Below are 24,876 nucleotides of genomic sequence, written 5' to 3' on the forward strand. Positions count from 1 at the left end.
CACCGCGGTGCGCCCCCCGGAAAGCAGAGGACTCTGCTCACGCTCTCCTGTCTAATGGAATTTGCCCCGTTCAGCCTTGGGCTTGCTCGGGATGGTCGCTTTCTTCTCTGCTGCTTCCCCCTCTCAGACAGGAATGTCTGTTCCATGCGTGTCCCACGTTTGTATTTTGGAAGGACAGAACACATTTTTTCACAGTCACGGCTAAGGAGCATCAGACTGGGGTCTCTCCACGTCCAACCCAGGTGATACCTCAGGAGACTTTAAAGTCGATGCTGGAAGGAGAGTTCAGACTCTGGGGCTGTTGGGATGGAATGAATGAATCCTGCATGTGCAAAGGACATCAATTTTGGGGGACAGAATGCTGCTAAATCTTTGTGTCCCCCCCAAATTCATGTGTTGAAACCTAACCCCCAGTGTGATGGTGTCAGGAGGTGGGGCCCCTGGGAGGTGGTTAGGCCTTGAGAGTGGAGCCCTCACGGATGGGCTGGTGCCCCTGGAAGCGCTCCCCCCACCCATGAGGACACAGCGAGAAGAGGGCATCTGGGAGCCAGGCGGCAGGCCCAACCAGACGCCACCTGCCGGCACCTTGACCTTAGGCCCCAGCCTCCAGACTGAGAAATATTTTCCCGTCCACTCCACTCCAGGGCTCCTGGGCAGAAGTGAGCCTCCTGGGTTTGACATGGAAGTTCCCCTTCCTTCTGACTCGGACTCTCCAAGCTGGGCAAAGTTCCGAGCACAGTTCTGGGGACTTGCAGAGCCCCTCACTCCAAGCCCACATGGTTCCCACCTGCGGCCTGGGAGTGGGGCCCCGCGGGGCCAGGCAGCAGGTCTGGGTTGGCTGGGTCCCTCCGGGCAGCGGTTCAGCCAGAACTGTGACCAGAGGAAGCCTCCACCTGCTTTCCAGCAGACCTCCTGCTAGCGTGCTTCCTCCAGCCAGTCCCCTCCCAGCTCCAGGAGGGTCACGGCGTCCCCACAGAGCAGAACGGGGCACCAGGGCTCTGTTCTAATGGCTTTATTGACTCAGTGAGGAATCAGCTTGCATCGTCTGCCCTCTAGAACCCCCAGTCCAAGCAGCAGCCCCACACAGTGTGATCCCAGCCCTGGGGACAGCGGAGCCTGGCCCCTCCCTGTCTCTAGCTGCTCCTGACCTGGGGGTGGGGAAGGGATGGGGCGGTGTGGCCAGAGGGGACCCTAGAGGAGGGTGGGTGGCAGGCAGGGCCCTGGGCAGGCAGGGGGAAGGGGTGTCCAGGTGAAGACAGGCTGCATGTGTCTCCCCCCACATCTGAGCGTCAAGCCAGCGTGTCAAGGACTGAGCGCTGCCCCACAGCCTCAGAACCCAGGGTTTACGCGCCCTCAGATCCAGGCCCCTGAATGGGCGGCGTGTATATCATTAGGGCCCCCATCAAACAGGGAGTGCGATGCCCGGGGAGGCAGGACCACATCCTGACCTCGGGCTCTCAGACCCGGGTTGCTCCCCTGCCCGAGAGTGGGGACGTGGGTTCCCCAGTCTCAAAGGCAAGAGACCAAGCAGGGCAGGTGGTCCCTGCAGTTGGTGTCCGTCTGCGTGTCCCCCAGTGACTCCCGAGTTGGGACTCCCTAGGCCTGCTCTGAGGGAACCAAGACGTCCCCGTCTCCCCACCACGGGCACAGCCCTCCCCGGTCTCGCTCCCCTCCCACGGGGTCTGCTCCTCTTGGCCCCACTGATGATGGACACTCGGACTAAAAGACAGGACAGGGGTCTGCGGGGCGGGGCAGGGGTGCCCAGAGACCAAAGCCCTGAGGCCACCTGCTGGTCCAGGGGGAGCTCCTTGTAGGGCGGGGCCTCCAGCAGACCCCAAACCAAAGGGAGCCAGACGCCGAAGTTCAAGTCCTTGGTGACATGTGCAGCACTGAAGGGAGGAAGAATCCTGGAGGTGGCGGGGCTGCCGGGAAGGGGGCTGCGGTGAGAAGCGCAGGCCGGGGCAGCGCAGCGGGCGGGCTCACTCGGAGTGGACCAGGGCCCCGGCCCCCTGCCCGAAGCCAAAGCCCTTGGGCCCGAAGTTTTTGGCATAGCATCCTGCAGAAGGAGGAGAGGGGTGAGCGTGCCCCCAGCAGCCCACAGAGAATGGGGGTGAGAACACGCCCCAGGCACACCTCCGGGCCCCCCCACTGTAGGTACCCCCCGCCCACACACAGCGCCTGGCCAGGCCTCTGGAGCAGCAAGTCCAGCAGCAGTACCCCCGGCACCCCCGACAGGGATGGGGTTGCTGGCTCCGCAGCGTAGCCCTTTCCTGCTTCTGGAATCCTAGGAGGATCAAGCCCCCCGTCAGAGCTCTGGACTGGGAGCTGGGAGCCCTGTTCCGGCCCCTCCCCGCCCCGACCTGCCTGTGACCCTGGCCAAGTCCCCTCCCCCTCAGGCTGCCTCCTCATCTGTAACGTGAAAGGGTCTCACTGGAGGGTCTCACTGGGTGCTCCGGGACGGACCCCCAGGGCCAGGAACTGGTTTACCTTAGCCAGGGCACAGCTACCCGGCCCCACCCCTCGGGCCTCCCGGTGGGGGAACCACCCACCTTTGCAGTAGATGTCGCCGTCCTTGTCGGCCAGGGTGGTGGACTCCAGGCCTTTGCCGCACTTAGCGCACCGGAAGCAGGACTTGTGCCAGGACTGGGCAGGGAAGGAGACCGTTAGTGTTGCCGCCCCCAGCCCCATCCCCCTGAAGTCTGCCCAGCGGGTGCTGCTGGGAGGACGGGGCCCAGGGGCCGCACAGCGGAGGAGGCAGCCCAGGCCACCTCGCACCTGGTACCACCTTGGAGGAAGTGCTGGGCAGGAAAGCCAGCACCTGTGCTACAAAGGGCAGGTGCGGGGACCACCGCCAAGGCAGCTGTCAACCCAGTCGGGGCCAGTCCAGCCTCACCTCGACCATCCTGCCCGGGACTGCCAGTGTGGGCGCGGCCCTCAGACCCATCCGGGCACCGCCACTCACTGTGCCCCGCTCCACACTTCCTCCCTGGGAGACCGCTGCCTCCATCGCAGCCCAGTGTGAGAGCCAGAGAGTAGTGGGATGTGCCTGGCAGGGGCCTGGCACAGAGGAGGCCCTGTCGGTGGCACCCAGCACCACGGCAGAAGGAGAAAGAGCCCACGAGATGCGCTGAAGCCACAGAAGCCCCTCATGGTCCCACAAAGACCAGGAGAAGCCGCTGGGTCTGCACGTGACGAGGGCCAGCTCCCCCAGCCGGCTGAGCGGCCGGCGAGCAGACAGCTCTGCCAGACCGGGAGAGGGAGAGGCTGACAGCAGCAGACAGGACACAACAAGGCCTTTTAAGGGCAAAGAGACTCCCTCGCTGGGCTGGCCGCTGGGGCTGGAGACTGAGACAGGAAACTACCTCCCGGCATGTTTCCTGGCAGCCGGACCCGCGCCTGTTGGCGCCTGCCCGGGGCTCGAGGGACCGCGAGACCCGAGCGCTGAGATAGGCCGGACCCCCGGCACCCGTCCCGGGCCCCGAGCACCCCAGCAGGCACCAGCCTCTGCTGCTCCCCCGTCTCTGGGCAGGCGGAGGCCTGACCACCGCCGCCGCCCTGCCTCCAGACACGCCGGCCTCTTGCCCCGGGGGGCGGCACCTGACACATTCCAGCTGCTCTTGCTCCTTCCTTGGCCCCGAGAGGTGGCGCCTCTGCCTGCCTCTTCTTACCCCTGAGAGACAGCACGGCCCTTACTTCAACTCAGGCCCTGTCCAGGTAACAGAAATACTGACTCGTAGGTACTTTTTGGTGACTTCCTGTTCTCACAACGAGACACAGCGGAAAAACACCAACTTAATAATAATATAATAACGTCTCCTTTTTTTGTATCCCTTAGTCAATGGCAAGGGTCTTCACTCCAACCACACAAGCCCCAAAAGCAATAAAAACAACAACCAGGGCAGCTGGCCCGTGTCCACTGCAGCCCGGCACGACCTCGCCTGGCGGGGCCCACCGCCAGCTCCACTCTAGGTGCAGGACGGAGGCTCGGGTAGGTGAGCGATCGGCCCGCGGCCACACAACCAGCAAACGGCAGGCAAAACTGGGTTTCAAACCAGGTTGCCTAGGCGCTCACTGGTCCTGCTAGGATTCGGGATCCCTGCCCGCCAGACAGCCGTGGACATGGGCTCCGAGACGTGAATGGGCCCGAGCAGGGTTCACGGCAGGGGGGGCGGGGTCTTGGGAGTCAGGTGAACCAGGCCTCACCTCGAGCCTAGCCGTTCCTGCTGAAAAATCTGGCAAAGTCTTTAACGCCTGTGGGTCTCGGCTTCTTTATCTGTAAAATGGGGTAACGCCCCGATCTCCAGCGTGACTGAGCGTTGGAGACCCGCCTGGGCTGGACTTACCCTACGTGTGCGTTTCCTGTCCGCTCCCCCCGCCCCTCCCGGCCCTTCCTCAAGGTTGCAGTCCTGGAAGCCAAGCCTGTGACACCCGCCAAGCCCCTCCTCACCCTGGGCCTCACACGGAGACCCAGCACCCCGTTCCGGCCACACGCCCTGAAGATGCCCGTCCTGTGACTCTCTGGCCACTAGTCTGAGACGGCAAGCCCCGGGCCAGGGCTCTCAGGCCTCCTCCCTGCAGCCTCGCTGAGGGGTGATTCCCGCTGCACTCTGGGGGCTGGGGACCACGTCGGAACCCCACAGGGGGAGGGCAGGCATGCCAGTGAGAAAAAGCTAGCAAAGGCCTCCCAGAGGCTCTGACAGGCCCGGGACCCTGAGAGGCTCTGCCCTGGGAGCACGTGGGTGGATTTCCGAGTCCACACCCTACAAAACAGGAGATGTGTGGATTCTCAGGTGGTTCCTAACATTTTCAGATCACAAATCCTTTTGAAAATCTGACAAAAGCCATGAACTGTCTTGCCAGAGAGAGATACGATCCCACAAAACTGCACGCTCTCCTCAGGGGCATCCTCAGACCTGCCTTCTCCAGCCGGAGACTCCATCTCAGCAGCTCCCTAGGGACCATCCGCAGGTGGTTAACACCCGGCTCCCTCGGCGGGGGCGCTGCTGAGCTCACCTCAGAGACTCCGAGACACAGGGACAAGCAACCCAGGCGGACTGAGGGGCCTCCTTCACGGTGGCTTTCAAACAGAAGGGAGGGAGCTCAAGCCCAGGGCTCAGGCTCCCTGAGCAGAGAGCCAGGGTCACACTTGCCCAGCTCTGGAGCCCGCCTGCCCGGCAGCCGCCTTACCTTCCCGGCTCCAATCACCTTCTCTGCCGCGTACACGGCCTGGCTGCACCGAGGGCAGCGCTCGGAGCCGCCGATCTTCTGGGCAAACTTGGACGCGTTGGGGTTGGTGGTGGGCCTGTGTCCAGGGGCCCTGTGTGGGGGAGGACGTGCAGTGAGATGACATCACAGCACGATGCGGGGAGGGAGCGGCGAGCGGGTATGGGCACGACCCCGCCTCCAACTCGCCAGGCCGTGATCAGGATGGGCTGCTGGGCCTCCAGGGTCATCTCCACTTCACAGCCGGACACACCAAGGGTCAGTCACTGCCTACACTGACCCCACACGTCCCTCAGACCCCAGGTTAGAACGCTGGAGCCGTGCAACCCTCTGTTTGCCAAGAACCGCCCTCCTCTGCCCGCCTCCTGCAGCCCGTCTACTATGCCAGTCTTTCCAGGAGAAGTCAGCTGGCAAACCCCTCCACGGGGGCCAGGACCTTGGCTGAAATGAGGGGACCCCTCCATCACTTCCATCCATCCCCCGGGCTGAGGAGCTGGCCAGGCCGACCACCAGCACCCCCATTCACAGCAGGCCAGTGGTCAGTGGGTGCTGCGGACCTAGTGACGCCCTGTGTGCTTCCAGGGACTGGACTGACTTCCCTGGAGCGGGGGTGAGTGGGGTCCGGCTGGCACACTCACTGGCTGTGGCACCCAGCAAGTCACTGAGACTGGCTGGGTTTCCTCATCTGTGGAGAGAAGAGGCAGGACCCTGAAATTCTTGGGGTCCCTCCCAGCTCTGACGCCCATGAAAATAGAGGCTGCAGCTGCGTTCAGGGAAGAGCCAGCCTGTTCTAGTCCTGGCCCCTGGCCCCTGCTGCTCCAGCTGGCCCGACACACAGTAGGTGCTCTGTGCTCCGACCTTCTACACTGGGCAGGGGGAGGGGTGGGGAGGGGAGCGGGGAGGGGCGGGGCGCTGAACTCACTCCTCCTGCTTGATGCCCAGCGACTCCCCCCGGTCCATGCTCAGCGTGCCAGCGCCCTGCCCGTAGCCGTAGCCCTTGGGGCCATACTTCTTGCCGTAGCAGGACTTGCAGTAGATCTCCTCACCGTGCACGGCCACGGTGGTGCTGTCCAGATTCTTCTTGCAGACCACTGTAGGGGGAGGAGGGGAGGACTGAGCCGGTGGGCCCTGCAAGCCCCCTGCCCGCTGCAGCAGAAGCTCTCTGGGGCTTTGCATACACAGCATCCTGGTCTTTCAGGAGCCTGGAAGTGGAAGTCAGGGGGCCAGGGAGCAGGAGGAGAGAGGAGGGGTCTAAGGGGGCTGGCCGAGCCCCTCTCCCAGGAGCCGCCTGGGCCCTCCTTGGTCCTCCCACCCGCAGCACTCCCTGCGTTGATCAGAGCCAACCTGACCCCAAGCCACGGGGAGCCAGCTGAGGGCCTTCACTCTGCCCTTGACAAAGAGACCACGTGTCCGACAGAAGAGGAGAGGGAAGGAAGGGAGGAAGGAAGACAGGCAGGGTGTTCCCGCCCCCAGCAAGCAGCCCAGAAGGGCTAGCCGTGCGCGCTCGAGGACGGGGGTGCAGGAGCAGCGAGGCACCCGGTAGGAAGGCCAGCATTCACTAAGCGCCCAGCATGGTGGCCTCTGGGACGAGGCACAGGCCACCTCTCACAGCCGTGCGAGGCCAAGTTTCTAATCTCAGAAATCACGTTGCCACAGGAGGAGCCGAGGTTGGACTCTGGGAGGAGTGTCCTGACTCCAGGGCTAAGAGGCAGAAATGGGGTGAACTAGAAAGGCCGTGGGCCAAGTGTGTCCTCCTGTGCTCTCCCACGGGGCCTGGGCCCAGAGCCCACCCAACTCTGCCCCTTCCTGCGGGCGACCCGGGCTGTGCCTTCCTAGCCTCTGCATCCTCTGGGTAACGCAGACAGCAGGGTCGACCCCAGAAGTGGTTGTGAGAACTAAACGAGACCTTGCATGGGAAGTACTTAGCACAGCACCCTGCACACAGTAGGCCACAGTAAATGTCAGCTCCTAACAGTATCACACAGAGTTAGAGCCGTGGGAACACAACGGAGTGTTAGGGGGTCAGGACTCAAGATCGTCTTAGTAATTCTCTCTAGAGACTCAGCTTCCCCCGTTTCTTCCGGTCTTGTCCTCCAGTGCTAACAATCCTTAGATACTGGGGTTCAGTGCCCCCCTCCTCGAGCACATCCTCAAACATGCCCTTCTGAAGACAGAGTCCTGGGGGAGTCCCTGGAGGAGCCAGCCTCTCCTCCCTGCAAGGAGGCGCCCAGCTGAGCTCTGTGAAGCATGCTGTCCCCTGGCCTTTAAAGGGCAGCTCTCTGCCCCCAGGGCCCAGGTTGGAGACTTCGGACTAAATAAGGACCCTCTGGCCCTGCCCCTGAGGTCCCCACCTCACTCCAGCACTCAGTGATCCAAATATGGACATTCTCGCTGCCTCCCCAGGGCTTTGCTCCAGGATGGAGGGACAGGAACAGCGGGCCAAGGGCTCCAACATTCCCTTCTAGGGTGGGAAGGCAGGGGTGGGCCTGGAATTGCTTCCCCAAGTTGACCCAAGTTGAACTGGAAATTCCAAGACCAGAAGGAGGGTGGAAAGTGAGACAGAGTGGCTGGGGGACTGAGGTCTCCTTGAGCTGACCCCCCCCCAGCAGGAGGCCCAGGAGCTTAGGCCAGAGGAGACCCCAGGGTCTACAGTGACACTTCGGATGGCTCCCCGGCATGCCACTTAGGCCCTGACTTCAAGGCCTGAGACCTCCTTGCTGGTTTCTGCTCTGCCTGCTCTCCCAGAGGCCCCACCTCCACACCCTGCTCTGGCCAAGGCCCTCCAGCCCTGGCCAGCCATGTAGCCTGGGCACCTGTGGGCTCCACCAAGGATTAAGGGGGACTTTGATGAAGGCCTAAATAAGTTTCTATCAAGTCACGTTAAGCAAAAACCAACCAACCAACCAACCACAAAACTCAGTTACAGGTTAGAGTATACATTTGCTGGGAAAATGCGCTCCAGAGGCCGGAGGGAAGAGGCAGCCCCAGGTGAGAGGTCAGGGCCCCTTCAACCCATCCCAGCATAGAGTGAGGAAGGAATCCCAAGCCCACAGAAAAGTTCAAGCTCGCACAACTGGCCAGAAGCAGGGCCTGGCCAGGGCCCAGCGTGACCTCCAGGCCTGGTCCTTTTCCACCAGCCTGGGAGTCCTTCTGGGTGGACCAAGTGTGGGGCCAGGAGGGTGAAAATGCACCGAGCACCTTGGCCTGCAGGCGAGGGGACACCGGTGTCAGGGGCACCCGGGGGGGGGGGTTCTGTGAGGATCCCCGGTGCTCCAGCAGAGAGTCCCACCACCCCGGGGGGGCTTTCTCACCAGCTGACCCTCCCCAGGACGGGGTTCTCACAGCTCAGAGAGGCAGCAGCCTTGGGAAGGTCCCCCGCGGAGCTGACCCTGCCCGCATCCTGCCTGCGGATGGGGACTGGCCGCCCTGCTCGGACCACTGGAGTGGACACTGCGGGCCAACAGGGCAGGGGCTGCTCCCGATCTAGCCCGGGCCCCAGACGCGGGGACCCAGAGCCAAGGACTGGGGTGGTCAGAGGAATTTCTCTTGGGGAATCACCCAGGCCTGGCCAGCAAGGGGCCAAGGGGCTAAGGTCCCCAGTACTGCCCGGGCCCAAAGCCCTGCTGGCCTTTCTCCACCTTAGCAGGCAAAGTCCTCTGACTCTGAGGGCGACTCTGAATTCTCGAATTCTCGCTGGATACTCCTTCCCACTTCACCGAGAAAGAGAAGCCCCCTCCGTCCATTCGTAAACGAACCTGCGCCCTGGTGCCGTCCTAGGACCCAAGAATCAGCAGGTGGTGGAGTGGCTCAGACTAGGCCGACGCCCTCGAGCTCTGGGGCCCAGGAACCAGGAGGCGGGAGGCCACCCTCCCGCACCTCCCCAGCCTGATCTCCCACAACTGTTGCTGATCCTCCACGCCCCCACCCCACGCAGGCCTGCCCGTTCCTTCCTGCGCCCCCCACCCCCTGCGTTCATTCCTGACTTCCCTCCACCGCCGATCAGACCAGCCGCCACGCCAAGCAGGGCGGCCGGCCTCTCAGCACAGCTGGCCCTTTTCAGTCCATAGTCAAAGCAACCTCTGAGAGCAGAGAGGGGTCCCTGGGGCCAGCAGTCTGGGCCCTCTCCCCGGCCAGTGCCAAGCCCTCTGACTCCCTCTGAAAACATAAACGGCTTGAAAATTCCTGAGCTGAGCGAACTGCTGACTACACGACACTGCCAGCTGCCTCCTCCTCCACGGGCCGGAAGCCAAGGGCTTCAGCAAAGCTCTTCTACCACCCACATGGCGGATGGACGGATGGATGCAGCCCCCGGTCTGTCTCTGGGGCAGCCGGCGGGCTGTGTGGTGGGTGGAAGCTTCTGGCTGGTCCTCCCGGCAGCAGGTAGACCAGCTGGACATCCAAGGAGCTGTGGCCCTTGGCCCATCTGGACTCTGCTCTGGAGCCCAGATCTCCTGGAAAAAACACAGCCCCCCTGTCCCCACCCTGCTCGTGTGAAGCAGGGTGGATGGCCCGTTTCCTGGCAGGCTGGGATGTCAGTCCCTGGAGGTGTCCTGGAGTTACACCATCTTGCCTGCGGACCCTCAGCATTGTGTGTGTGTGTGTGTGTGTGTGTGTGTGTGTGTGTGTGTGTGTGTGTGTGTCTGGGGAGTGGCCATCATTTACTGAACACTCACAGCTGCTCTAAGTGCTGTGTTTGTTTTCTGAGCTCCTTTCAGGTTATTCTCACAACCCCCGGCCGCATCCTCCACGAGGCAGGTGTCATTATCTCCCTGGTAATGTTGGGAAAACTCAGCCAGAGAGAAACCAAATAACTGGCCCATCACCACACAGATAACAACAATGCACATTCAAACCCTGACCGACTGGTTCTGAAATAACACGTCTGGCTGCCGGCCACGCCGCCTGGACATAAGGAAAACGCAAGCTACCTCTTCCTGTAAGCCAGCACCGGCTCTGTTTACAGGAAACCCCATCATGTAGGAATCTGGGGGCTCCCAGAGCCACCACTTCCTGGGTGCTCTGAACACAGGGCCCGGCCCAGGCACCGGCCAGCAGAGCACCGAGGCCTCGGCATCCCCGGGGCACCCAATGCTGCGCAGCTCCCCGCTCACGGCTCCCTGCTGGTCCAGGCCGTGACCTACAGGAGCTAATGTCAAGGCGGGAACGGGAAGGGAGGGAAGTGGGCAGCTGGCCGCAGGGGTCGGGGAGGGAGGGCCCAGCTCCTCCCAGACGCAGCTTCGCAGCCTCCCCGAGGCGGCTGCCTCCTTTAAAACTGTGCAGCACCGCGTCGGGTTCAGGCGTCCAGTGCGGCGGCTCACACTGGTGAAGGCTGTGCCCGCCTGCAGTCGTTCTAAAGCTGGCGGCGTTCCCCGTGCTCACAAACCGTCCTTGCAGCCTCCCTATTTCACACGCAGTGGCTGGTGCCCCTTCACACCCCACCCCTCTCCCCTGCTAACCGCTGGTTTGTTCTCCTCATCTGGGGCGTCTGCTGCCTTTCAACAAGGGACAGTCGGGTCCAGAGGCGGGTGCAACTGTGGGCTGAAAATAAGTGTCTCCCTCTTAAATGATGGGTTCGTGGCAGGGAGAGAAAGACGACAGGGGGACTGGGAAGTTCTCCGGCCAAATCTTCGCCTTGGCTCCCAGCCCCAGAGCGTCTGCCACCGCCCCTAGCTCGGCCCCCAGAAAACAGCTTCTGAGGGAACAAAGAGGCCCTTAAGTGCCTCCCTCCCCAGCTGCGCTGCAGCCAAGAGTCGGCCTGTTCACATCCCGGGGCCATCTGGGGGCGGGGCCGGCTCGGGGGCGGGGCCGGCCCGGGGGCGGGGCCGGCTGGGGGCGGGGCCAGCCCTGGCGTGGCAGGCTGGCCGGCCGGCCGGCCGGTCCCCATGGCAACAGCAGGGCCTGGGGCGTACTCACTGCACAGGAAGCAGGATTTGTGGAAGCTGCTGCCTTCGCACTGAACCTCTTCCGCGAAGTACACGGTCTTCTGGCACACCCCACACTTCTTGCCTCCTCCCCAGTTCGGCATTCTGAAATTGGACACAGAAAGGGGAATTAATTTTGCAGGGGGAGGGAAACACGGGTTGCCCACAGGGCACGTGCCACAGGCCACGTGCCACAGGGCACCTCCTCCTGCGCGGGGCCCGCGAGCGCTCACTGAGCGCGGCTGCCAGTCCCCTGCCAGGCGCTCCGAAGAAGCCAAACAAACGTAAGACACAGGCTCCACAAAGAAGGCGGGAGGAGCAGTAACCGGGAACCCTCCGCTCCGGACGTCAACATGGGGGAATCTCAGCGATTAATTTGGAGCCAAAGAAGCAGATAAGCTAGAATTCACAAAACAGCTTACTTATGTCAGGTCCACAAGCAGGCAAAGTTCATACCGTCGAGGGATGAGCACAGGAGCGGGAGCGTTTAGAGAAAGGCGGGGGTGATGAGCTCAGACTACTCTGGGGTTTGTCACCTCGAAGGCAGGTGGACAGCAGAGCGGTCCAGTTACACACACACGTGCATACGTACGTAGATACATGTTTTCTTTTCAGATTCTTTTCCACTATATGTTATCAGGGAAATTGAACATAGCTCCCTGTGCTGTATGGTAGGTCCTATATGCTCTTTTGTATGTAAAACATAGTTCACCACAAGTACACTTTTTTTTAAAGCAGGAGGCAGGCTCACGGGACACAGTTCTCAAGCTGTAGAGTCCATTAGAATGTGGGGTTGGGGCTTGTGCAAAATCAGATTTTCTAGCGCCACCCCGGACCTGATGAATCATGACTTCTGAGGATGAGGTACGACTTTTAACAAGCACCCCAGGTGCGTCCGAAGGAGGCAGCCTGGGCCGGCTCTGAGATACTCTGGGTGTTGGTTCTGAGCTGGGGTCCTGATGCCGCCGCTCACTGGTTGTGTGGCAAGGTGGTTGGGCTTTCAGAACCTTGACTTCTGCCTCTGCAAAACGAGGATAAAAACTAAAGCTACTTGCTAGATTATTTCTGGGGACTCAATGAGACACAGCATGTCAGAGGCACAGCACAGAGTAGAGTGAGTTCAGGGATCTGGGATGATTATTAGAGCAGAAATCCAAGCCTGCCGGCACAGATATAAATGCCCAGAGAGCTCGGAGGCTGGGGAAGACCCACCTCAATCACTATGAACAGGGGCACGGCTACAGGACCACAGCCTTCCGGCTCTTTGGACGAACGCGCACGGGGGAAGGGGTTTCACTGGACCACAGGCAGCTGTGGGTACAGCATGGTGATGCGGTGAGTATGGGGGACACAGGGGCTGGGAACCGGAGGGCGGGGCCAAGGGGCTATGGCCTCCGGAGGGAGGCAGCTCCCCAGGACTTGTGTCATGAAAACGCTGAAAACAGGGATGGGGCCTCCAGAGCCCACCCTCCTGGTACAGGGTTGTGCCAGCAGTGAGACACCAAGGGTCAAGGGCAGAGGGGCGTGGGCTTCACTGCTGGGGAGCCTCCCATCTGACGGCGGCGTAAGGAGAAACACCCGCCACCCCAAAATGTCTCCTGGGCAAATGTTTTCAAGCTGGAACCAATAGAGGCCAAAGACTCAGGAAGAAACTGTGACCTTCCCCACAACCGCCTAAAAAACGTAGACAGAGGGCCTGTCGCCGAAATAGTTATCAGCAGAGACACTGGCAAAGAATACAGGCTGGCTGTGGTGGGGCACTCAGCAGTGCCGGGGGTCAGAGCCCACCCACCCCACTGTACCTGAAGGCCTAGCAAACATGGCTCCACCACACGCCTGCTTTTCCACCTCCATGCCAATTGCCTTCCTCCTCACTGAGGTCCCAAACCACTACCCCCAACATCCTCTTTTTGTCTTGAGCTGAAGACGGTATTTAAAGTGAGAGTTCCAGTCTTTGGGGAATTCTTGGATTTTCTGGGTCTCTCCCAAGGACACGTTATTAAACTTTGATTTTCTCCTGTTCATCTGGCTCATGTCTATCTAATTCTTTTCCAGCCAGAAAAACCTAGAAGGGTGGAGGGAAGTTCCTCCTCCCGACAGTGGACACGGGTCTCAGCTCAAGAAGAGGGTCCAGTCCAGGTTCACTACCAAGTCCCAGGGCCCTGTGTGCCCCTGGCACACAGGGGTTTGTTCAGGCGTTGGATGAACAGGATGCCCTAATCCCGGGATCAGCGTGCTCCATCCTGGCAGGGTCAGGGGCCAGCAGAAGTGCTCAGCGGCTGTGTGCGGGCCGGCAGCAGGGCTGCCCATGCGGAAGTGGTGTTGGTGGCACTGGCTGCCATGGACGCTGGGGCTGGACTGTCACCAAGACTATGGGAATCTCTGGCAAGGCTCTGTCAGAGCAAAGGAGACAGTCACACTTACTGCCTCTGCTCTGTCCTCCCACATCCCGAAAGCTGGGGTTCCCTCTGGTCCCTCCCTCTCCCGTTTCCTGTGGTTCCACTGCACCTACAGTCATCCCCTGCCGAGGACGTCCACGTGCCCCTGACCTTGACCTCTCCTCCAAGCCCAGGCTCAGGTGAGCATCTCACCTGGATGTCCCGTGAGCACCTCGATTTCAGGAGTGACCTGAGCTCATGACCTTTTCTCTCCGACTTGTTCTTATTCCTGACTTCTCCGTTTTGCTGCTGGAACCACAACCACTCTCTCCATCACTAAGGAGTCTTATCCCCAAGCCTAGAATGGGGAGCTCTTCCCCCCACCCCTCTTATGGGCACCTGCACTGCGTTCCCCTTTACCGCTCACTCCACACTGTGGGGAGCCTGATGGTCGCTCCTCTCCCGGCCCCTTTCCCACCCACCAGATCTGCTCATCTTCCCTCTGCTGGCCCACTACCGCCCCCTTGAAGGGGACACCATGCTCCAATCCTCTTCTCCTTGGTAACCGCCCCAGTTTTCAGCCAGGGCATGTGGCCTGGACCTAAGCTGACCAGCCAAGGTGACCACCTACATTTTCAGGCCAATGAGACAGAAGGGAGTTCTGGGGGCTCTGAGAAAAAAACACTCCGATCTTTGGAGACAAGGTCCTGGAAGCAAGCTCCCCTGGCCCGAGTGAGGAGGGGGCAACGGGCTTCGGGGGTGTGGTTTCCAGGTCGGGGGCCCACCCGGCCCAGGGTGAAGCCAACAGTGGGGAGGGCAGAGCTCAGAGACAGAGGAAAGGGAGACCCGGTGACATCACGGAGCCCCGGAATTAAGCCAGACCTAGGCTGGCTGTCTCCACATTCTCGTTAAACTAGCGAAATGCCCTGGCTGTTTAAACCAGTTACTTTACAACTGAACGCATCCCCCAGAGGACAAGTCTGGCCACCTGGCTCCTGAACTCCCCCTCCTGAACTCCCCGCACGAACACAGCCCCGCCCCCGCCCACCTGCCAGTGACTCCCCGCTGCCTGGGAACCTCCCCTCCTCCCCCAGCTCCGTCTCCTGCTCCAGCACCTCGCACGTTATTGGGGTTGGTGAGTTAATCGCTGTGTGGGGCCTGCGCAGACCCGTGTGGGAGAGGACAGCCGGCCCCAGTGAGGCCTGGCATGTGGGACGCCCTCAGCTGAAGCCCATGCTTGGGGAGGGGGAGGCTGGCCGGGCCATTGACTACATAGGCCCAGCCTTCCCCTCCGGGGTCCTGGCCCGTCCCCAGGCCCAGCCTTCTGCACGCCCTGATACCCCCTGCAGACAGGATTTCTCTCCCTCAGAAAACAACCCAGGGGCCTGAGCTCCCAGACCCCCGGGGCCAGCCCCCAACCCCAGCGTCCGATGCCCACCGGTCCTCCAGCCCCTCTGCCCTGCTGAGCAAGAGCTCAGGGCTGCAAAACCCCACAGCAGGAGGGACAGTCGGGCAAGAAGAGCAGGGCGCGCTGGTCTGCCTGACCGCTGACCACCTCCCCTCGTCCTCGCTGCAGGGCCCAGGTCCACGCGCGCAGCCACTGCTCCACGGAGCGACTTGCATGGGGGGAGGGGGCATGCTCTGAGCCCGACACCCCGGAATTCCGGTCCCCTGTGGGGGCATTTCAGGAACAGCCCCAACATGTGAGGGGAGTACTGGGGGACATGCCACCAGCTTTGCCTCTGACAAGGCGGCCAGACGTGACCCCCAGAACCCTGGCCCCATGGCACCAGGAAGACAGCCCGCCCTTGAGTCTGTGGGCCTAATGTGTGCTGGACAGTCTACAAACACCAGCCCACTGCTCCTCAGCCCCTGGAGGTAGGGGACACGTCCACCACACGGATGAGGAAACAGGCCTGGGGAGGCCGGGCCACTCGCCTGCGATCACGGGACTGGAGGAGGCCGAACTGGGTCCAGCGTGGCCGGGCCACCCCAGCTGCCATCGTGTTCGGGGGGCTGCACTTAGGAGGCCTCAGGAGGGTAGCGCTCCTCCCTCACCTCGCTCTCCTCCCCCTCCCCCGAGCCCGCAGGAGATGTCCTCCAGCCCTCAGGACACCCCTCAAGGAGGAGGGTTCCCCGACCACGTGGTGGGCAGTGCTTTGTTCCCAGACACAGAAGCCCTTCTGCCTGGGGGGGACCCACAGTGACAACAGGCTGCCTTTGTTTTCTGTGGCTCCGTGTCCGTGTCTGGGGCTGACATCCAGCAGGGCCCAGGGAGTAGGCAGGTGAAATCTGCCCAGGACACCTCTGCGTGGGCCACGCCTGAGCCAGGCCCCGTGGTGGGAGTCTCCCTTCCGGAGCCCAGAGAGGGGACGAGGGCTCGGTACTTTGGGGGAAAGTGACCATGTCCACTGCCAGGAGGTTCCCAGGCAGCCCGGGGCTCCTCTCCCCCCTGCCCATGTGAGGACCCCTGCAGGGGACCTGCCTGGGGGGGGGTCTCAGCCGGGGGAGCCCTGGCCACCTCCTTCCCGCTGTGGGGGCAGGGGCTGCTCTCACACCACCCCTCCTTTCTGTCCAGCATCTCTTCTCAACAGCCAGGGTCTGGCTGGCAGGCCAGACTGCCTTAAAAGGAAGCCTGCTTCTCAGGCCTCCTGCAGAGCTCGGGGAGGGGCGGGGGGCCGGGCTCCTTCTCAGGCCCTGCAGGAGACAGAAGGAAAGACTTCCCTAGGTCAGAGCTCAGAGGTCAGGAAAATAGGATCCAGACGCATCTCTCCTGGCAGACCCGACCGACCTGGGGAAGTCGCTTCCCTCCCTGGGCCGCCGTCTGCTTGTCTCCAAATCAGACAATCCCCTGCCGCCCTAAGCTGCTGTCCTGAGGATCAGATGAGAAGGTGTGAAGGTCGGCCCAGGGCCTGGCACCCCCGAGGTGCTCACTCCTGACTGCCAGGCCTGGCGTACCTGGCCGACCCTCTCCTGCCAGATGTAGAGCCAGACGGCCCCTCTCCTGCCCAGCCAGGCCATGTCCGGGAGGAGCAGGGCTTGGGACATAGCCAGCCAAAGAGGGGTCGGGACTCCCTGCCTTCTCCATGGGCCCAGAGAAGGAGGGGGACCCGGGCCCTCCCTCCTTTGGGGTTTAGTCCCCCAGGGGGAGCCTTGTCTTGATGTCACACCCATTTGTGTTTTGCTCTGGGTGACCAGGCTCCTATGGTCACACCAGCCACCTAGGGGTTTGTGGCGAGTCCCCTGCAGAGTCCAGGTTTGTCCTACTTCGTGCTGTTGATCATCTCGACAGAGGCCAGGCTGAATGGCTGGAAACGTCTGGCCAGCTATTCACCTGAGATGTCAGGACCGCCAGGGCCGGCCAGACCTAGAAGCCCAGGACGGTCTTTCCCAGCCAGTGGCTAGCTCGGTCTGCTGTCCCTCCTTCCTGTCAGGTTGTTGCATGAACAGCTCCTTCCAGACCCTTTGTCTTGAGAGCAGAGACCCAAGACCGGGCTCCCATGCAGCAGAGTACAGGGCAGATGCAGACCAAGACTCCCACGTTCACTCCGCATGGCCTGGAAGTCAGGCTGAGGTGTCAGGTCCGGTGTGGTCATGTCTCAAGTTTAAGAAACCATCTCTGGGATGTTCAGACCTCAACTGCTGGCCACTAGCGTCTAAGGGACAGTCCCCTCCCTTCTTATCAGTGGTTTGACCTGACAAACCACTCCATGCCTTTATTTCTCCAGTGGAAAAGTCCTATGTCTCCCATTCCACAACCCCTTGTTCCCCGGGGGCAGAGAGCTCAGGTCCCCACCCACTGGGGCTGCTAGAGACCTGCCAGGTGTTTGTCTACGTAGCATTACCTGGCCGTGTGGCATCTGGCCAGGTACACAGGGGAGCTGTCATCCTTTCCGACTGGCAGCTCAGCTTCCTCCTCCACCCCCCACATCAGGAGGGCAGCCAAGGAGAAAGCGGGGGGGCACCCTGCTGCTCAGGGCTGGAGCCCAAGGCTTGGAGGTGACACCGGAGAGCCTAGGAAACAGTCCTCCTCTGAGAGTAACTCTCACTGGTGGGGGGACGAGGGGCCAACACAGGGGTACAAACCCTGCACGTGACGCAGCCTCTCTGTGAAGCACCACTGTGCCACGACCCCTCTGGACCCCATGCCCCAGACCTGACTGTCATTCGGGATCGCTCTCTCTCCCTCTCTGTACGTTTTCTTTTCTTTTTTTAAAACTTTTAATGGAGGTGCTGGGGATTGAACCAGGACCTCGCACAATGCCAAGCACATGCTTGACCACTGAGCTATACCCTCCCCTGTAAGTTCTGTCTTTCCCCACCCAGGCCGAGGCCTGTGGGATGGTGAGCTGGTGCGGGCCATCCTGTGTGCTTGTCCCCGAGTGCCTTTTACAGCACAGCACTCCACCCTTGGACTTCAGAAACCCGAAGGTCACAGAAGTAGAATTTGGGGTCTAGGATTTATTTCCAGTATTTCAAAGCTATTACACGAGCTCTAATGGAAAAGAATCTGAAAAATATATATATGTATGTACGCATATGTCTAACTGAATCACTTTGCTGTCCACCTGAAACTAACATTGTAAATCAACTACACTTCAGTAAAAAGTAAGAATTAATAAGAAAAATTTTAAAAGAACTATTACAGGAAATCTTATGTGATACACTAAGGTCTCAGAGACTAACCACCAGATCAAGTTTCTTTGTCTTGGTCTGAAACGAAGCCAGCTGAGAGGGTAACGGTTGGTTGGTTATCCCCTGCTGAAAAGCTCTGAGTGATTTTTCATGATTAACTGTTAAAAGGCAAAAACAAAACACAGGAGTGCTTAGACCTTAGAAAAACAAGTTGTCTGCTGCTGACATCTCCAGGAGCCCCCGCCCGGGGAGGCGGGGCGGGCACAGCGGGGGTGGGGTCTGCTGCCTCGCCGCTATGGAGGGGTCAGACGCTGCCCTCCAGCCCTGGAGAGCACTGGCCACCCCAGCTGCCTCGGTATTTACGCTCCTTACCATACATGGGAATTGCTCAGTGCTGACGTCAGACAAATTCCTGGGGTGCTGCGTAGTCACGGCCACAGGAATTCCTGACGACTGGGAACCACAGGCAGAGGCCGGTACCCAGCTCCCCCCCACCTCCAGTGCGCGTGCGCGCGTGTGTGTGTGTGTGTGTGTGTGTGTGTGTGTCCTTCCTGCTAACCCGGCACCAAAATTCAAACACACATCAGACCTGGTGAAAGCAGACCTCCTGGGACCCCCTCCCTTCCTCCCAGGCCAGGCCGCAGGGTTACGACCCAGAAGTCGGGAGTTCTAGCCTGACTCCATCCTCGTGCACACCGGCAGAGCCACATCTTCCTTCAGTCGTTTAGAAGCCACTGTAAAGTCCTTTGTAGTGCGCGCGTGTGTTTCGCCAATGGCAGACACGTCCTTGGCGAGCTGGCCCAGAAATAGGAAATGTGGCAGAGGAGCGAGAAACCCTGACGTGGGGACGGGGCTCGGGTTCAGGAAGGCGTCTGCCCGGGTCTGAATGGCGGCTGCAACTCTGAGCAAGTTACTAACCATCTCTGAGCCTCAGCGTCTCGTCTGTAAGACAGGGAGCAGCCGTCCCTACTGCGCAGATGCCCGGGTGACACACACCAAGGATGCAGGCCAGGCCCTGTGCCTGGCATGTGCCTACCATCCTCTCAGGGAAAGGCCAACCCAACACTCACCCTCCTGTTTCGGGCCTCTCTCCGTATTTGCCGACACACCTGAGGAGCAGCAAATGGTGACCTTTATTCTCACCAGAGCCTCGAAATGTTTACGCAAGACTTCGTCCTCACCAAGCCAGCCTCTCACCATCAGCCACCTCACAGACGTGTAAACTTCAGCAGCCTCTCATGATGGCCTGGCTTTCCCACAGGCGACCCACAGTGAACAGAAACGTCGCGTCCTTTCCCTCACCTGGTCCTCAGTCCCACTCACAGAGGACACCTGGCTGGTAACCATTTGTAGGGTTCGTGACTGTCCAGGAGGGCAGCTCAGTCCTACCCGATTCGTGCACCAAATATTTACCGATCACCAACCAGGTGCCAACACTACACTCCCAGGCTGGGAGGACCCGCCAGCTCACGAATGTTTGCCATGAGAAGTGAAAACACCTGGGCCGGAAGGCAGGCGCTCGGGCAGACCCGAGGCTGAGGCCGGTGCACTGCTGTCTCGTTTTATTAGCAGCCCAGTAGCAGGGGTGGCGGGCCCGCTTTCAGGCTCTCCCCTGTGTCCGCCTCGACCCTCGACACTGGGCAGTGCTGCCCCTCCCCCTCCCTGGCCCCCAGCACACCCTCTGTGGGCTAAATTTCCTTGTCTGCCTGTCCCCTGCCCTGCCCCAGATTCCCACCTGAGGCATATGGTCATTCTCTGGGAGACCATGAGCAGTACGAGGCTGGACTCAGCCTCAAGGACAGTCCCTCCTGCAAGAGATGGCCTTACACCCACCCCCACTGGTGTCCACCTTGAACATGAGGGGCCGAAGGTGAGTGACAGCAGGGGCCGCTCAGCAGCCTTCCCCAAATCCTACTGGGGAGAAATCCCCAGCCTGCCCTCCGAGATGAGACGGGCAGCCACACCTCCAGCCTCCTTAGCTTCCGGGGAGGCTGGGGGGAGGCTGAGTCCCACTGGGTCCCAGGTCTGCGCAGTGCATTCCCAGCACCACCCCTCAGTGGGACTGAGCACAAGAGGTCAAGTCACTTGTCCCAGACCAGCTAAGCACTCAGTGGCAAATCCAGCTGTGGAGACCAGGTCAGTCTGCCTTCCAACAGTCTCCCACTGAGCCGGGTGGACTTCCAGGGGCAGCTGCTGTGCCAGGAGCCCCAGGTGGAGCCCCCTCAGCTGGGAGGCGCCTGACCCTCCATTCACCCCCAGGAGCAGGGGTGATGGCCAGAGCCCAGGCCTCAAGGGAAGGGCTGAGCCCACCTACGCTCCTGCCTAGACCCAGGTCTGGATTAGATCAATACACAGGGCAGGAGTTTGCAGAACCCGCCCGAGCGGAATGAGAGTAGGTAAAACGCTCACTTCCAGGTTTCTGGCGGGCAACGCACTGCAACTTGCTGTAAGTGTGCTAACTCCGGCCCCTTTCTCGCCCCCAGGCTTCAGGGGCTGAGGCCGCCAGACACTGTGTTCCTTCAGGCTTGGGTGACCACCCCCCGCAGCACCAAAGCGCAGGGGGGTGGGGGGCTTCCATCTCGTCGTTTAGGAAGAGTGAAACTCGCACCTGCGCCCCGGGCACGGCCGCCCTAGGCCCTGCCGAGGCCAGATGTTCCCCCGCCCTACCCGCGGGCACGTTCTCCCGGGGCAGGAGGGGGGTGGCACGGATGCTCTCACCCCTCGCGGTACAATGAGCGTCAGTGCGCGCAGAATCGCCGATTGTTCCGCCGGGGGAACTGCAGGCGATGGGGAGGCGAGGGGGGAGCCGGGCCGTCCCGGGTCAGGGGCACTTGGGGGCCCTTTGTGTCCGGGGACCCGGGGGCGGGGAGAGGCCCTGCGCCTCCTTAACAGAGAGCCGCGGCCACTTCGCCCCACTCCTCGGGCCCGCGCCGGCCTGGGTCGCACTTCCTTGCGACCGTCCCCGCAGCCACCCGGCGCGGTGGGGCGGCCAGGCGAGGGGCTCCACGCGCGCGGAGGGCCCCGGACGCACTCACCTGGCGGCGGGCGGCGCGCGGCGGGCTGCGGGCGGGCGGCGGGCGAGCAGCGCTCTGCAAGCCGAGCCGGGCGTGTCCGGCCCGCGCGCTGCGCGCCCGTTTTGTTCCGCTCCAGGAGGGCGTGTCCCGGCCACGCCAACCAGTGGGCTTTGCACACTGCACCACGGCAGCGCCAGTGTCACCACCCGGGGCTGATGTCACCGCACAGGCGCCGCCCCCAGACCCCGGGCGGCCTGGCGGCGCCGCGGGGACCCCTGTGCGCCCCGCCGCTGCGAAAGCGGCGTCGCACACGTGCCCGGAACTTGTGGGGGTTCCCTGGCAGCCGGATGCGAGGGTGGAGACAGAGGTGATCTGAGAGATAAAGACTGCTGATAAACTCGTGACACAAGAGAAGGGGGGGGTCTCACGTTTCGCATCCTGGTGGCAGAGTGTCAGGGATACATGTGGGCGCCAGGGGAAGACAGCCCTGAGCTCTGATCCCGCCCCTTCCGCGTAATAGCTGGTCCCCTGGCCCAGACTCCCCGCCCCTAGGCCTCAGGTTCTGCATCTGGGAAGCGGGTGCAACCACAGGGATGTTTGGGGTGGGCGGGCAGGAGAAACGGAATAGGACTCGTAAACCTTCAGCAGTGGCTCTGGATGAGTACAGCTGCCCCTCCAACAGCCCTGGTCCTCAGCCTTCCCAGAGCTTCCCTGCTGTTCAGAGGAGGACACTCCACTCCACAAAAACAGCAGCTCTGAGAAGCCGGTTGGCCTCCAAGCCTCAGTGTGATGGACACAAGCTCCAGCCACTCAGAGCTGCCCTGAGGCGGTTGCCAGTGGTGAGCCGCCCTTACCAGCTCCCAGCCCTTCCCCAGCCGGCGCCTGCTGCCCCATTTCAGAGTGTGGAGACACTCCACCTGGAGGAACTGCCGCCAAGGTCAGGGTGGAGCCTCCACCTCTTTTCCTGGAGGCAGGAACAGCCCAGGAACCCAGTGCTCCGACAGAGAAGGCGGTCCCCTGGGAAGCAGGGCCCAGATGGGGAATAGAGGAGCCAGGTTCTAACGGAAGGTGCCATCTCCTCCCCCAGCGGTCCTGCCTGCCCCGCTTAAGGCGCCCGCCCTTTGGGACTTGTGGATCTGGACCCGGAGGAACGTGCGAGTCTGAGAAACTGGTGTTCCCAGGGGTGGGAGAGCCTCAGGGCACAGAGCCCTTTCTCCTCGTTTGTGGCTTTGGTGGCTTGCTCACTGCCTTTCGAAGCCAGAAGGGAACTGAGGGCTGGTGGTCTCTCCTGTCCTCTGCGTTGAATTACAGCGTTTGCACTGAGTGCAGACCGAGTGGGGCATAAACCACACTCGTAGGATGTTGGGGACACACTGTGCTGTGGTGGCGTGCGTGGTGTGGGTGTCTGTGTCACTTTCTCCAGCATCTCCGTGAGAAGGAAGCCCCCTTCTGCCCAACGCAGCTCCTGGGGCAGGTCCTGGAGGTCCGCCGGGCAGCTGCTCGCTGCCCCCGCAGTTCACCCATCGATGCAGCTCCTACCCCCTCCAGCACAGACAGGTGCCAAGGGCGAGCCCCTCACAGACTTCATCTAAAGCCCTGGGTTGCTGAGTCAACCCTCTTCCAGGAATAAGGTTCACCTGCTAATCCTTGGGGAAGGCCTAGAAAAAGGCAGTTGCACCTGGATTCTCCGGGAGGCCCCTTGAGCACCTTGTGGATGGAGTGTCAGTGGAGCCCTGCCAGCAGGGAGGCTTCTGAGTTTGGATGGGACAGCGCTGGCATGACACTAAGGCAGAAGGACCGTCCCAGGCAGACCAGGCCGCACGGTCACCCTCGTGTCTGCCTAAAGACTGCGGCATGGCGCCTGTCTCTGGAGCGGTGTAGACAGGCGTGGAGACAGAGGAAGCCACGGAGGCCCTGCCCGCCAGCCGCCAACCGTCTGGCCTTGGGCTTGTCACTTGGATCACCTGTTTGCAGATGAAGACGACTCAGGGGGTCTCCAAGGACTTGGGGCCGAAGTGAGTCACAGGTGTGCTGGGGTCATCAACCGTGCAGACAGGCAGGCGATGCTGACATCACGGAGGGGCCAGGAGCCCGTCATACAGCACACGTGGGACGTCACACATGCGGAAACTGGGGACAGAGATGCTCGTTCTGGCTGACCTCAGTTACATACCTGTGCCCAGGCTGGCTCCGCCCGGCGGCAACCCACCCCTCCTCACCTGGACCGCAGTCAGAGATCACCACCAGGAGGTTCTCCAGACGCAGGGCTTCTGGAAGGAGGCCCGGCACTCACAGGGGCCGGGCTGCTTCTCTGGACTTCCCTAAATGTCTGAACTTTCCAGGACCCTCATCTGCTCTCCGCACTCAGCCCAGTGCCTCTGGGCTGGTTCCTGACTCCCGGGGTGCAGCAGAGAGTACCCCGGGCAGGCAGGTGGCTCCTGCCCTCCAGCCCCCAGCCTCCCTGATGCCCCCTGCTCCTCCTCCCTCCTCAGCACCCTGACTTCGGCTTCTCTCTCCCTTCCTGCTGTGAAGTAGTCTCTCTCCTCCTGGATCCCAGGTAGGGGAACGTGAGTGTGAGGCTGGGGTGGGAAGTGAGGGATGTGGCTGGCTCTGCTCTGTGCGCCGTCCCAGAGAGCCCAGAGGACCAGGCTGGCCGGGCACTTCTCATTTGTCCCTCCATCCGTCCCTCTGCCATTCAGCAGACATTTATCGAGGTCCTGCTCTGTGCCGGTCTTGTACTCTGGTGCTGGGGACATGAGGGAGAATAGGATTTGGATCCACCTTCAAGGAGCTTACAAGCTAGTGGGTAAACCAGTACCAGGTCCCCCTGTCTTTCAGGGGCGTGAAGGAAGGGGTGTAGAGGGCAGCACGTAGACCAAGGGCCGATGCTTAATTCTCCTCCCTGGGGAAGGACACAGGGTCAGGAAGTTTTCACAGAGAAATGAGATAGGAATGGAGTCTTGGAAGATGAGTGAGAATTGGCCAAGATGGAAGGAGAAGGGGCCAGAGCCCGGGTCTGCTTCGCTCAGCCAGGGAACTGCAGGCGCACCGGCAGAGCTGACACCTGGGGCAAACGACAAAGCCCCGTGAGAGACAGGCTGGCAGGTAGGCGGGGACCAGAAGAACACGGTGGCTGTTGTCCACCACCCGAAGGAGGGTGGACTGTCCTGAGGGCAGTGGGAGCCTTGGAGCATCCTAGGCAGGGAAATGGTGAGGTCAGTTTCAAAGCGTTTTGTTTGGGAAGATGCTATGAATTTGCGAGAATGGCCGAGGAGAAGAGGGCGAGGCATGGGGGCACTACTGCAAAGGTCCAGGAAGATGATGAGCTGGCCGAGCCCGGGGGTGGGAAGGAGGTGGTGGGTTTGAGACTTGTTCAGGAGGCAGCATCTGCTGGACTTGATGACGGGGTGGCTTCTCGGGGGTGGTTCCCGAGTGCGGCAGAAAGGAAGGGAGGAGCACCTTGCCAAGACAGGAGATCTGAGAGGGAGAGAGGGTGAACTCCGTCTTAGATTTGCTGGATTTGAGATGCTCAGTAAGAACCAAGTGGACATGTCCAGCAGGCAGCTGGATGCAGAGGGCAGAAGAGGGGCCAGGGCTGGGGGTGGAGACATGGGGTCTTTGGTCTGGAGAGGGCTTGAGGAGAGGCCCCAGGGGACACCAACCCCTGCGGGTGGCAGAGAGTCCACAGGGGACACCGAGGCACAG

The 24,876-nt window shown here is 61.4% G+C and overlaps 1 protein-coding gene across 1 annotated transcript; it reads right to left on the reverse strand.

The window, feature by feature from the left end:
* Positions 1 to 997: 997 nt before the first annotated feature.
* Positions 998 to 21,282, reverse strand: CSRP1 (cysteine and glycine rich protein 1). Its single transcript, XM_031438272.2, has 6 exons — positions 21,193 to 21,282; positions 11,137 to 11,249; positions 6,146 to 6,314; positions 5,188 to 5,317; positions 2,550 to 2,643; positions 998 to 2,056 (listed from the first exon to the last, which is right to left on the reverse strand). Exons 2-6 carry the CDS (start codon positions 11,246 to 11,248, stop codon positions 1,980 to 1,982), a joined length of 582 nt encoding a protein of 193 aa, XP_031294132.2. The 5' UTR covers position 11,249; positions 21,193 to 21,282; the 3' UTR covers positions 998 to 1,979.
* Positions 21,283 to 24,876: the final 3,594 nt, after the last annotated feature.

The sequence above is a fragment of the Camelus dromedarius genome, chromosome 21 (genome assembly GCF_036321535.1).
Source record: "Camelus dromedarius isolate mCamDro1 chromosome 21, mCamDro1.pat, whole genome shotgun sequence".
Classification (NCBI taxonomy): Eukaryota; Metazoa; Chordata; class Mammalia; order Artiodactyla; family Camelidae; genus Camelus; species Camelus dromedarius.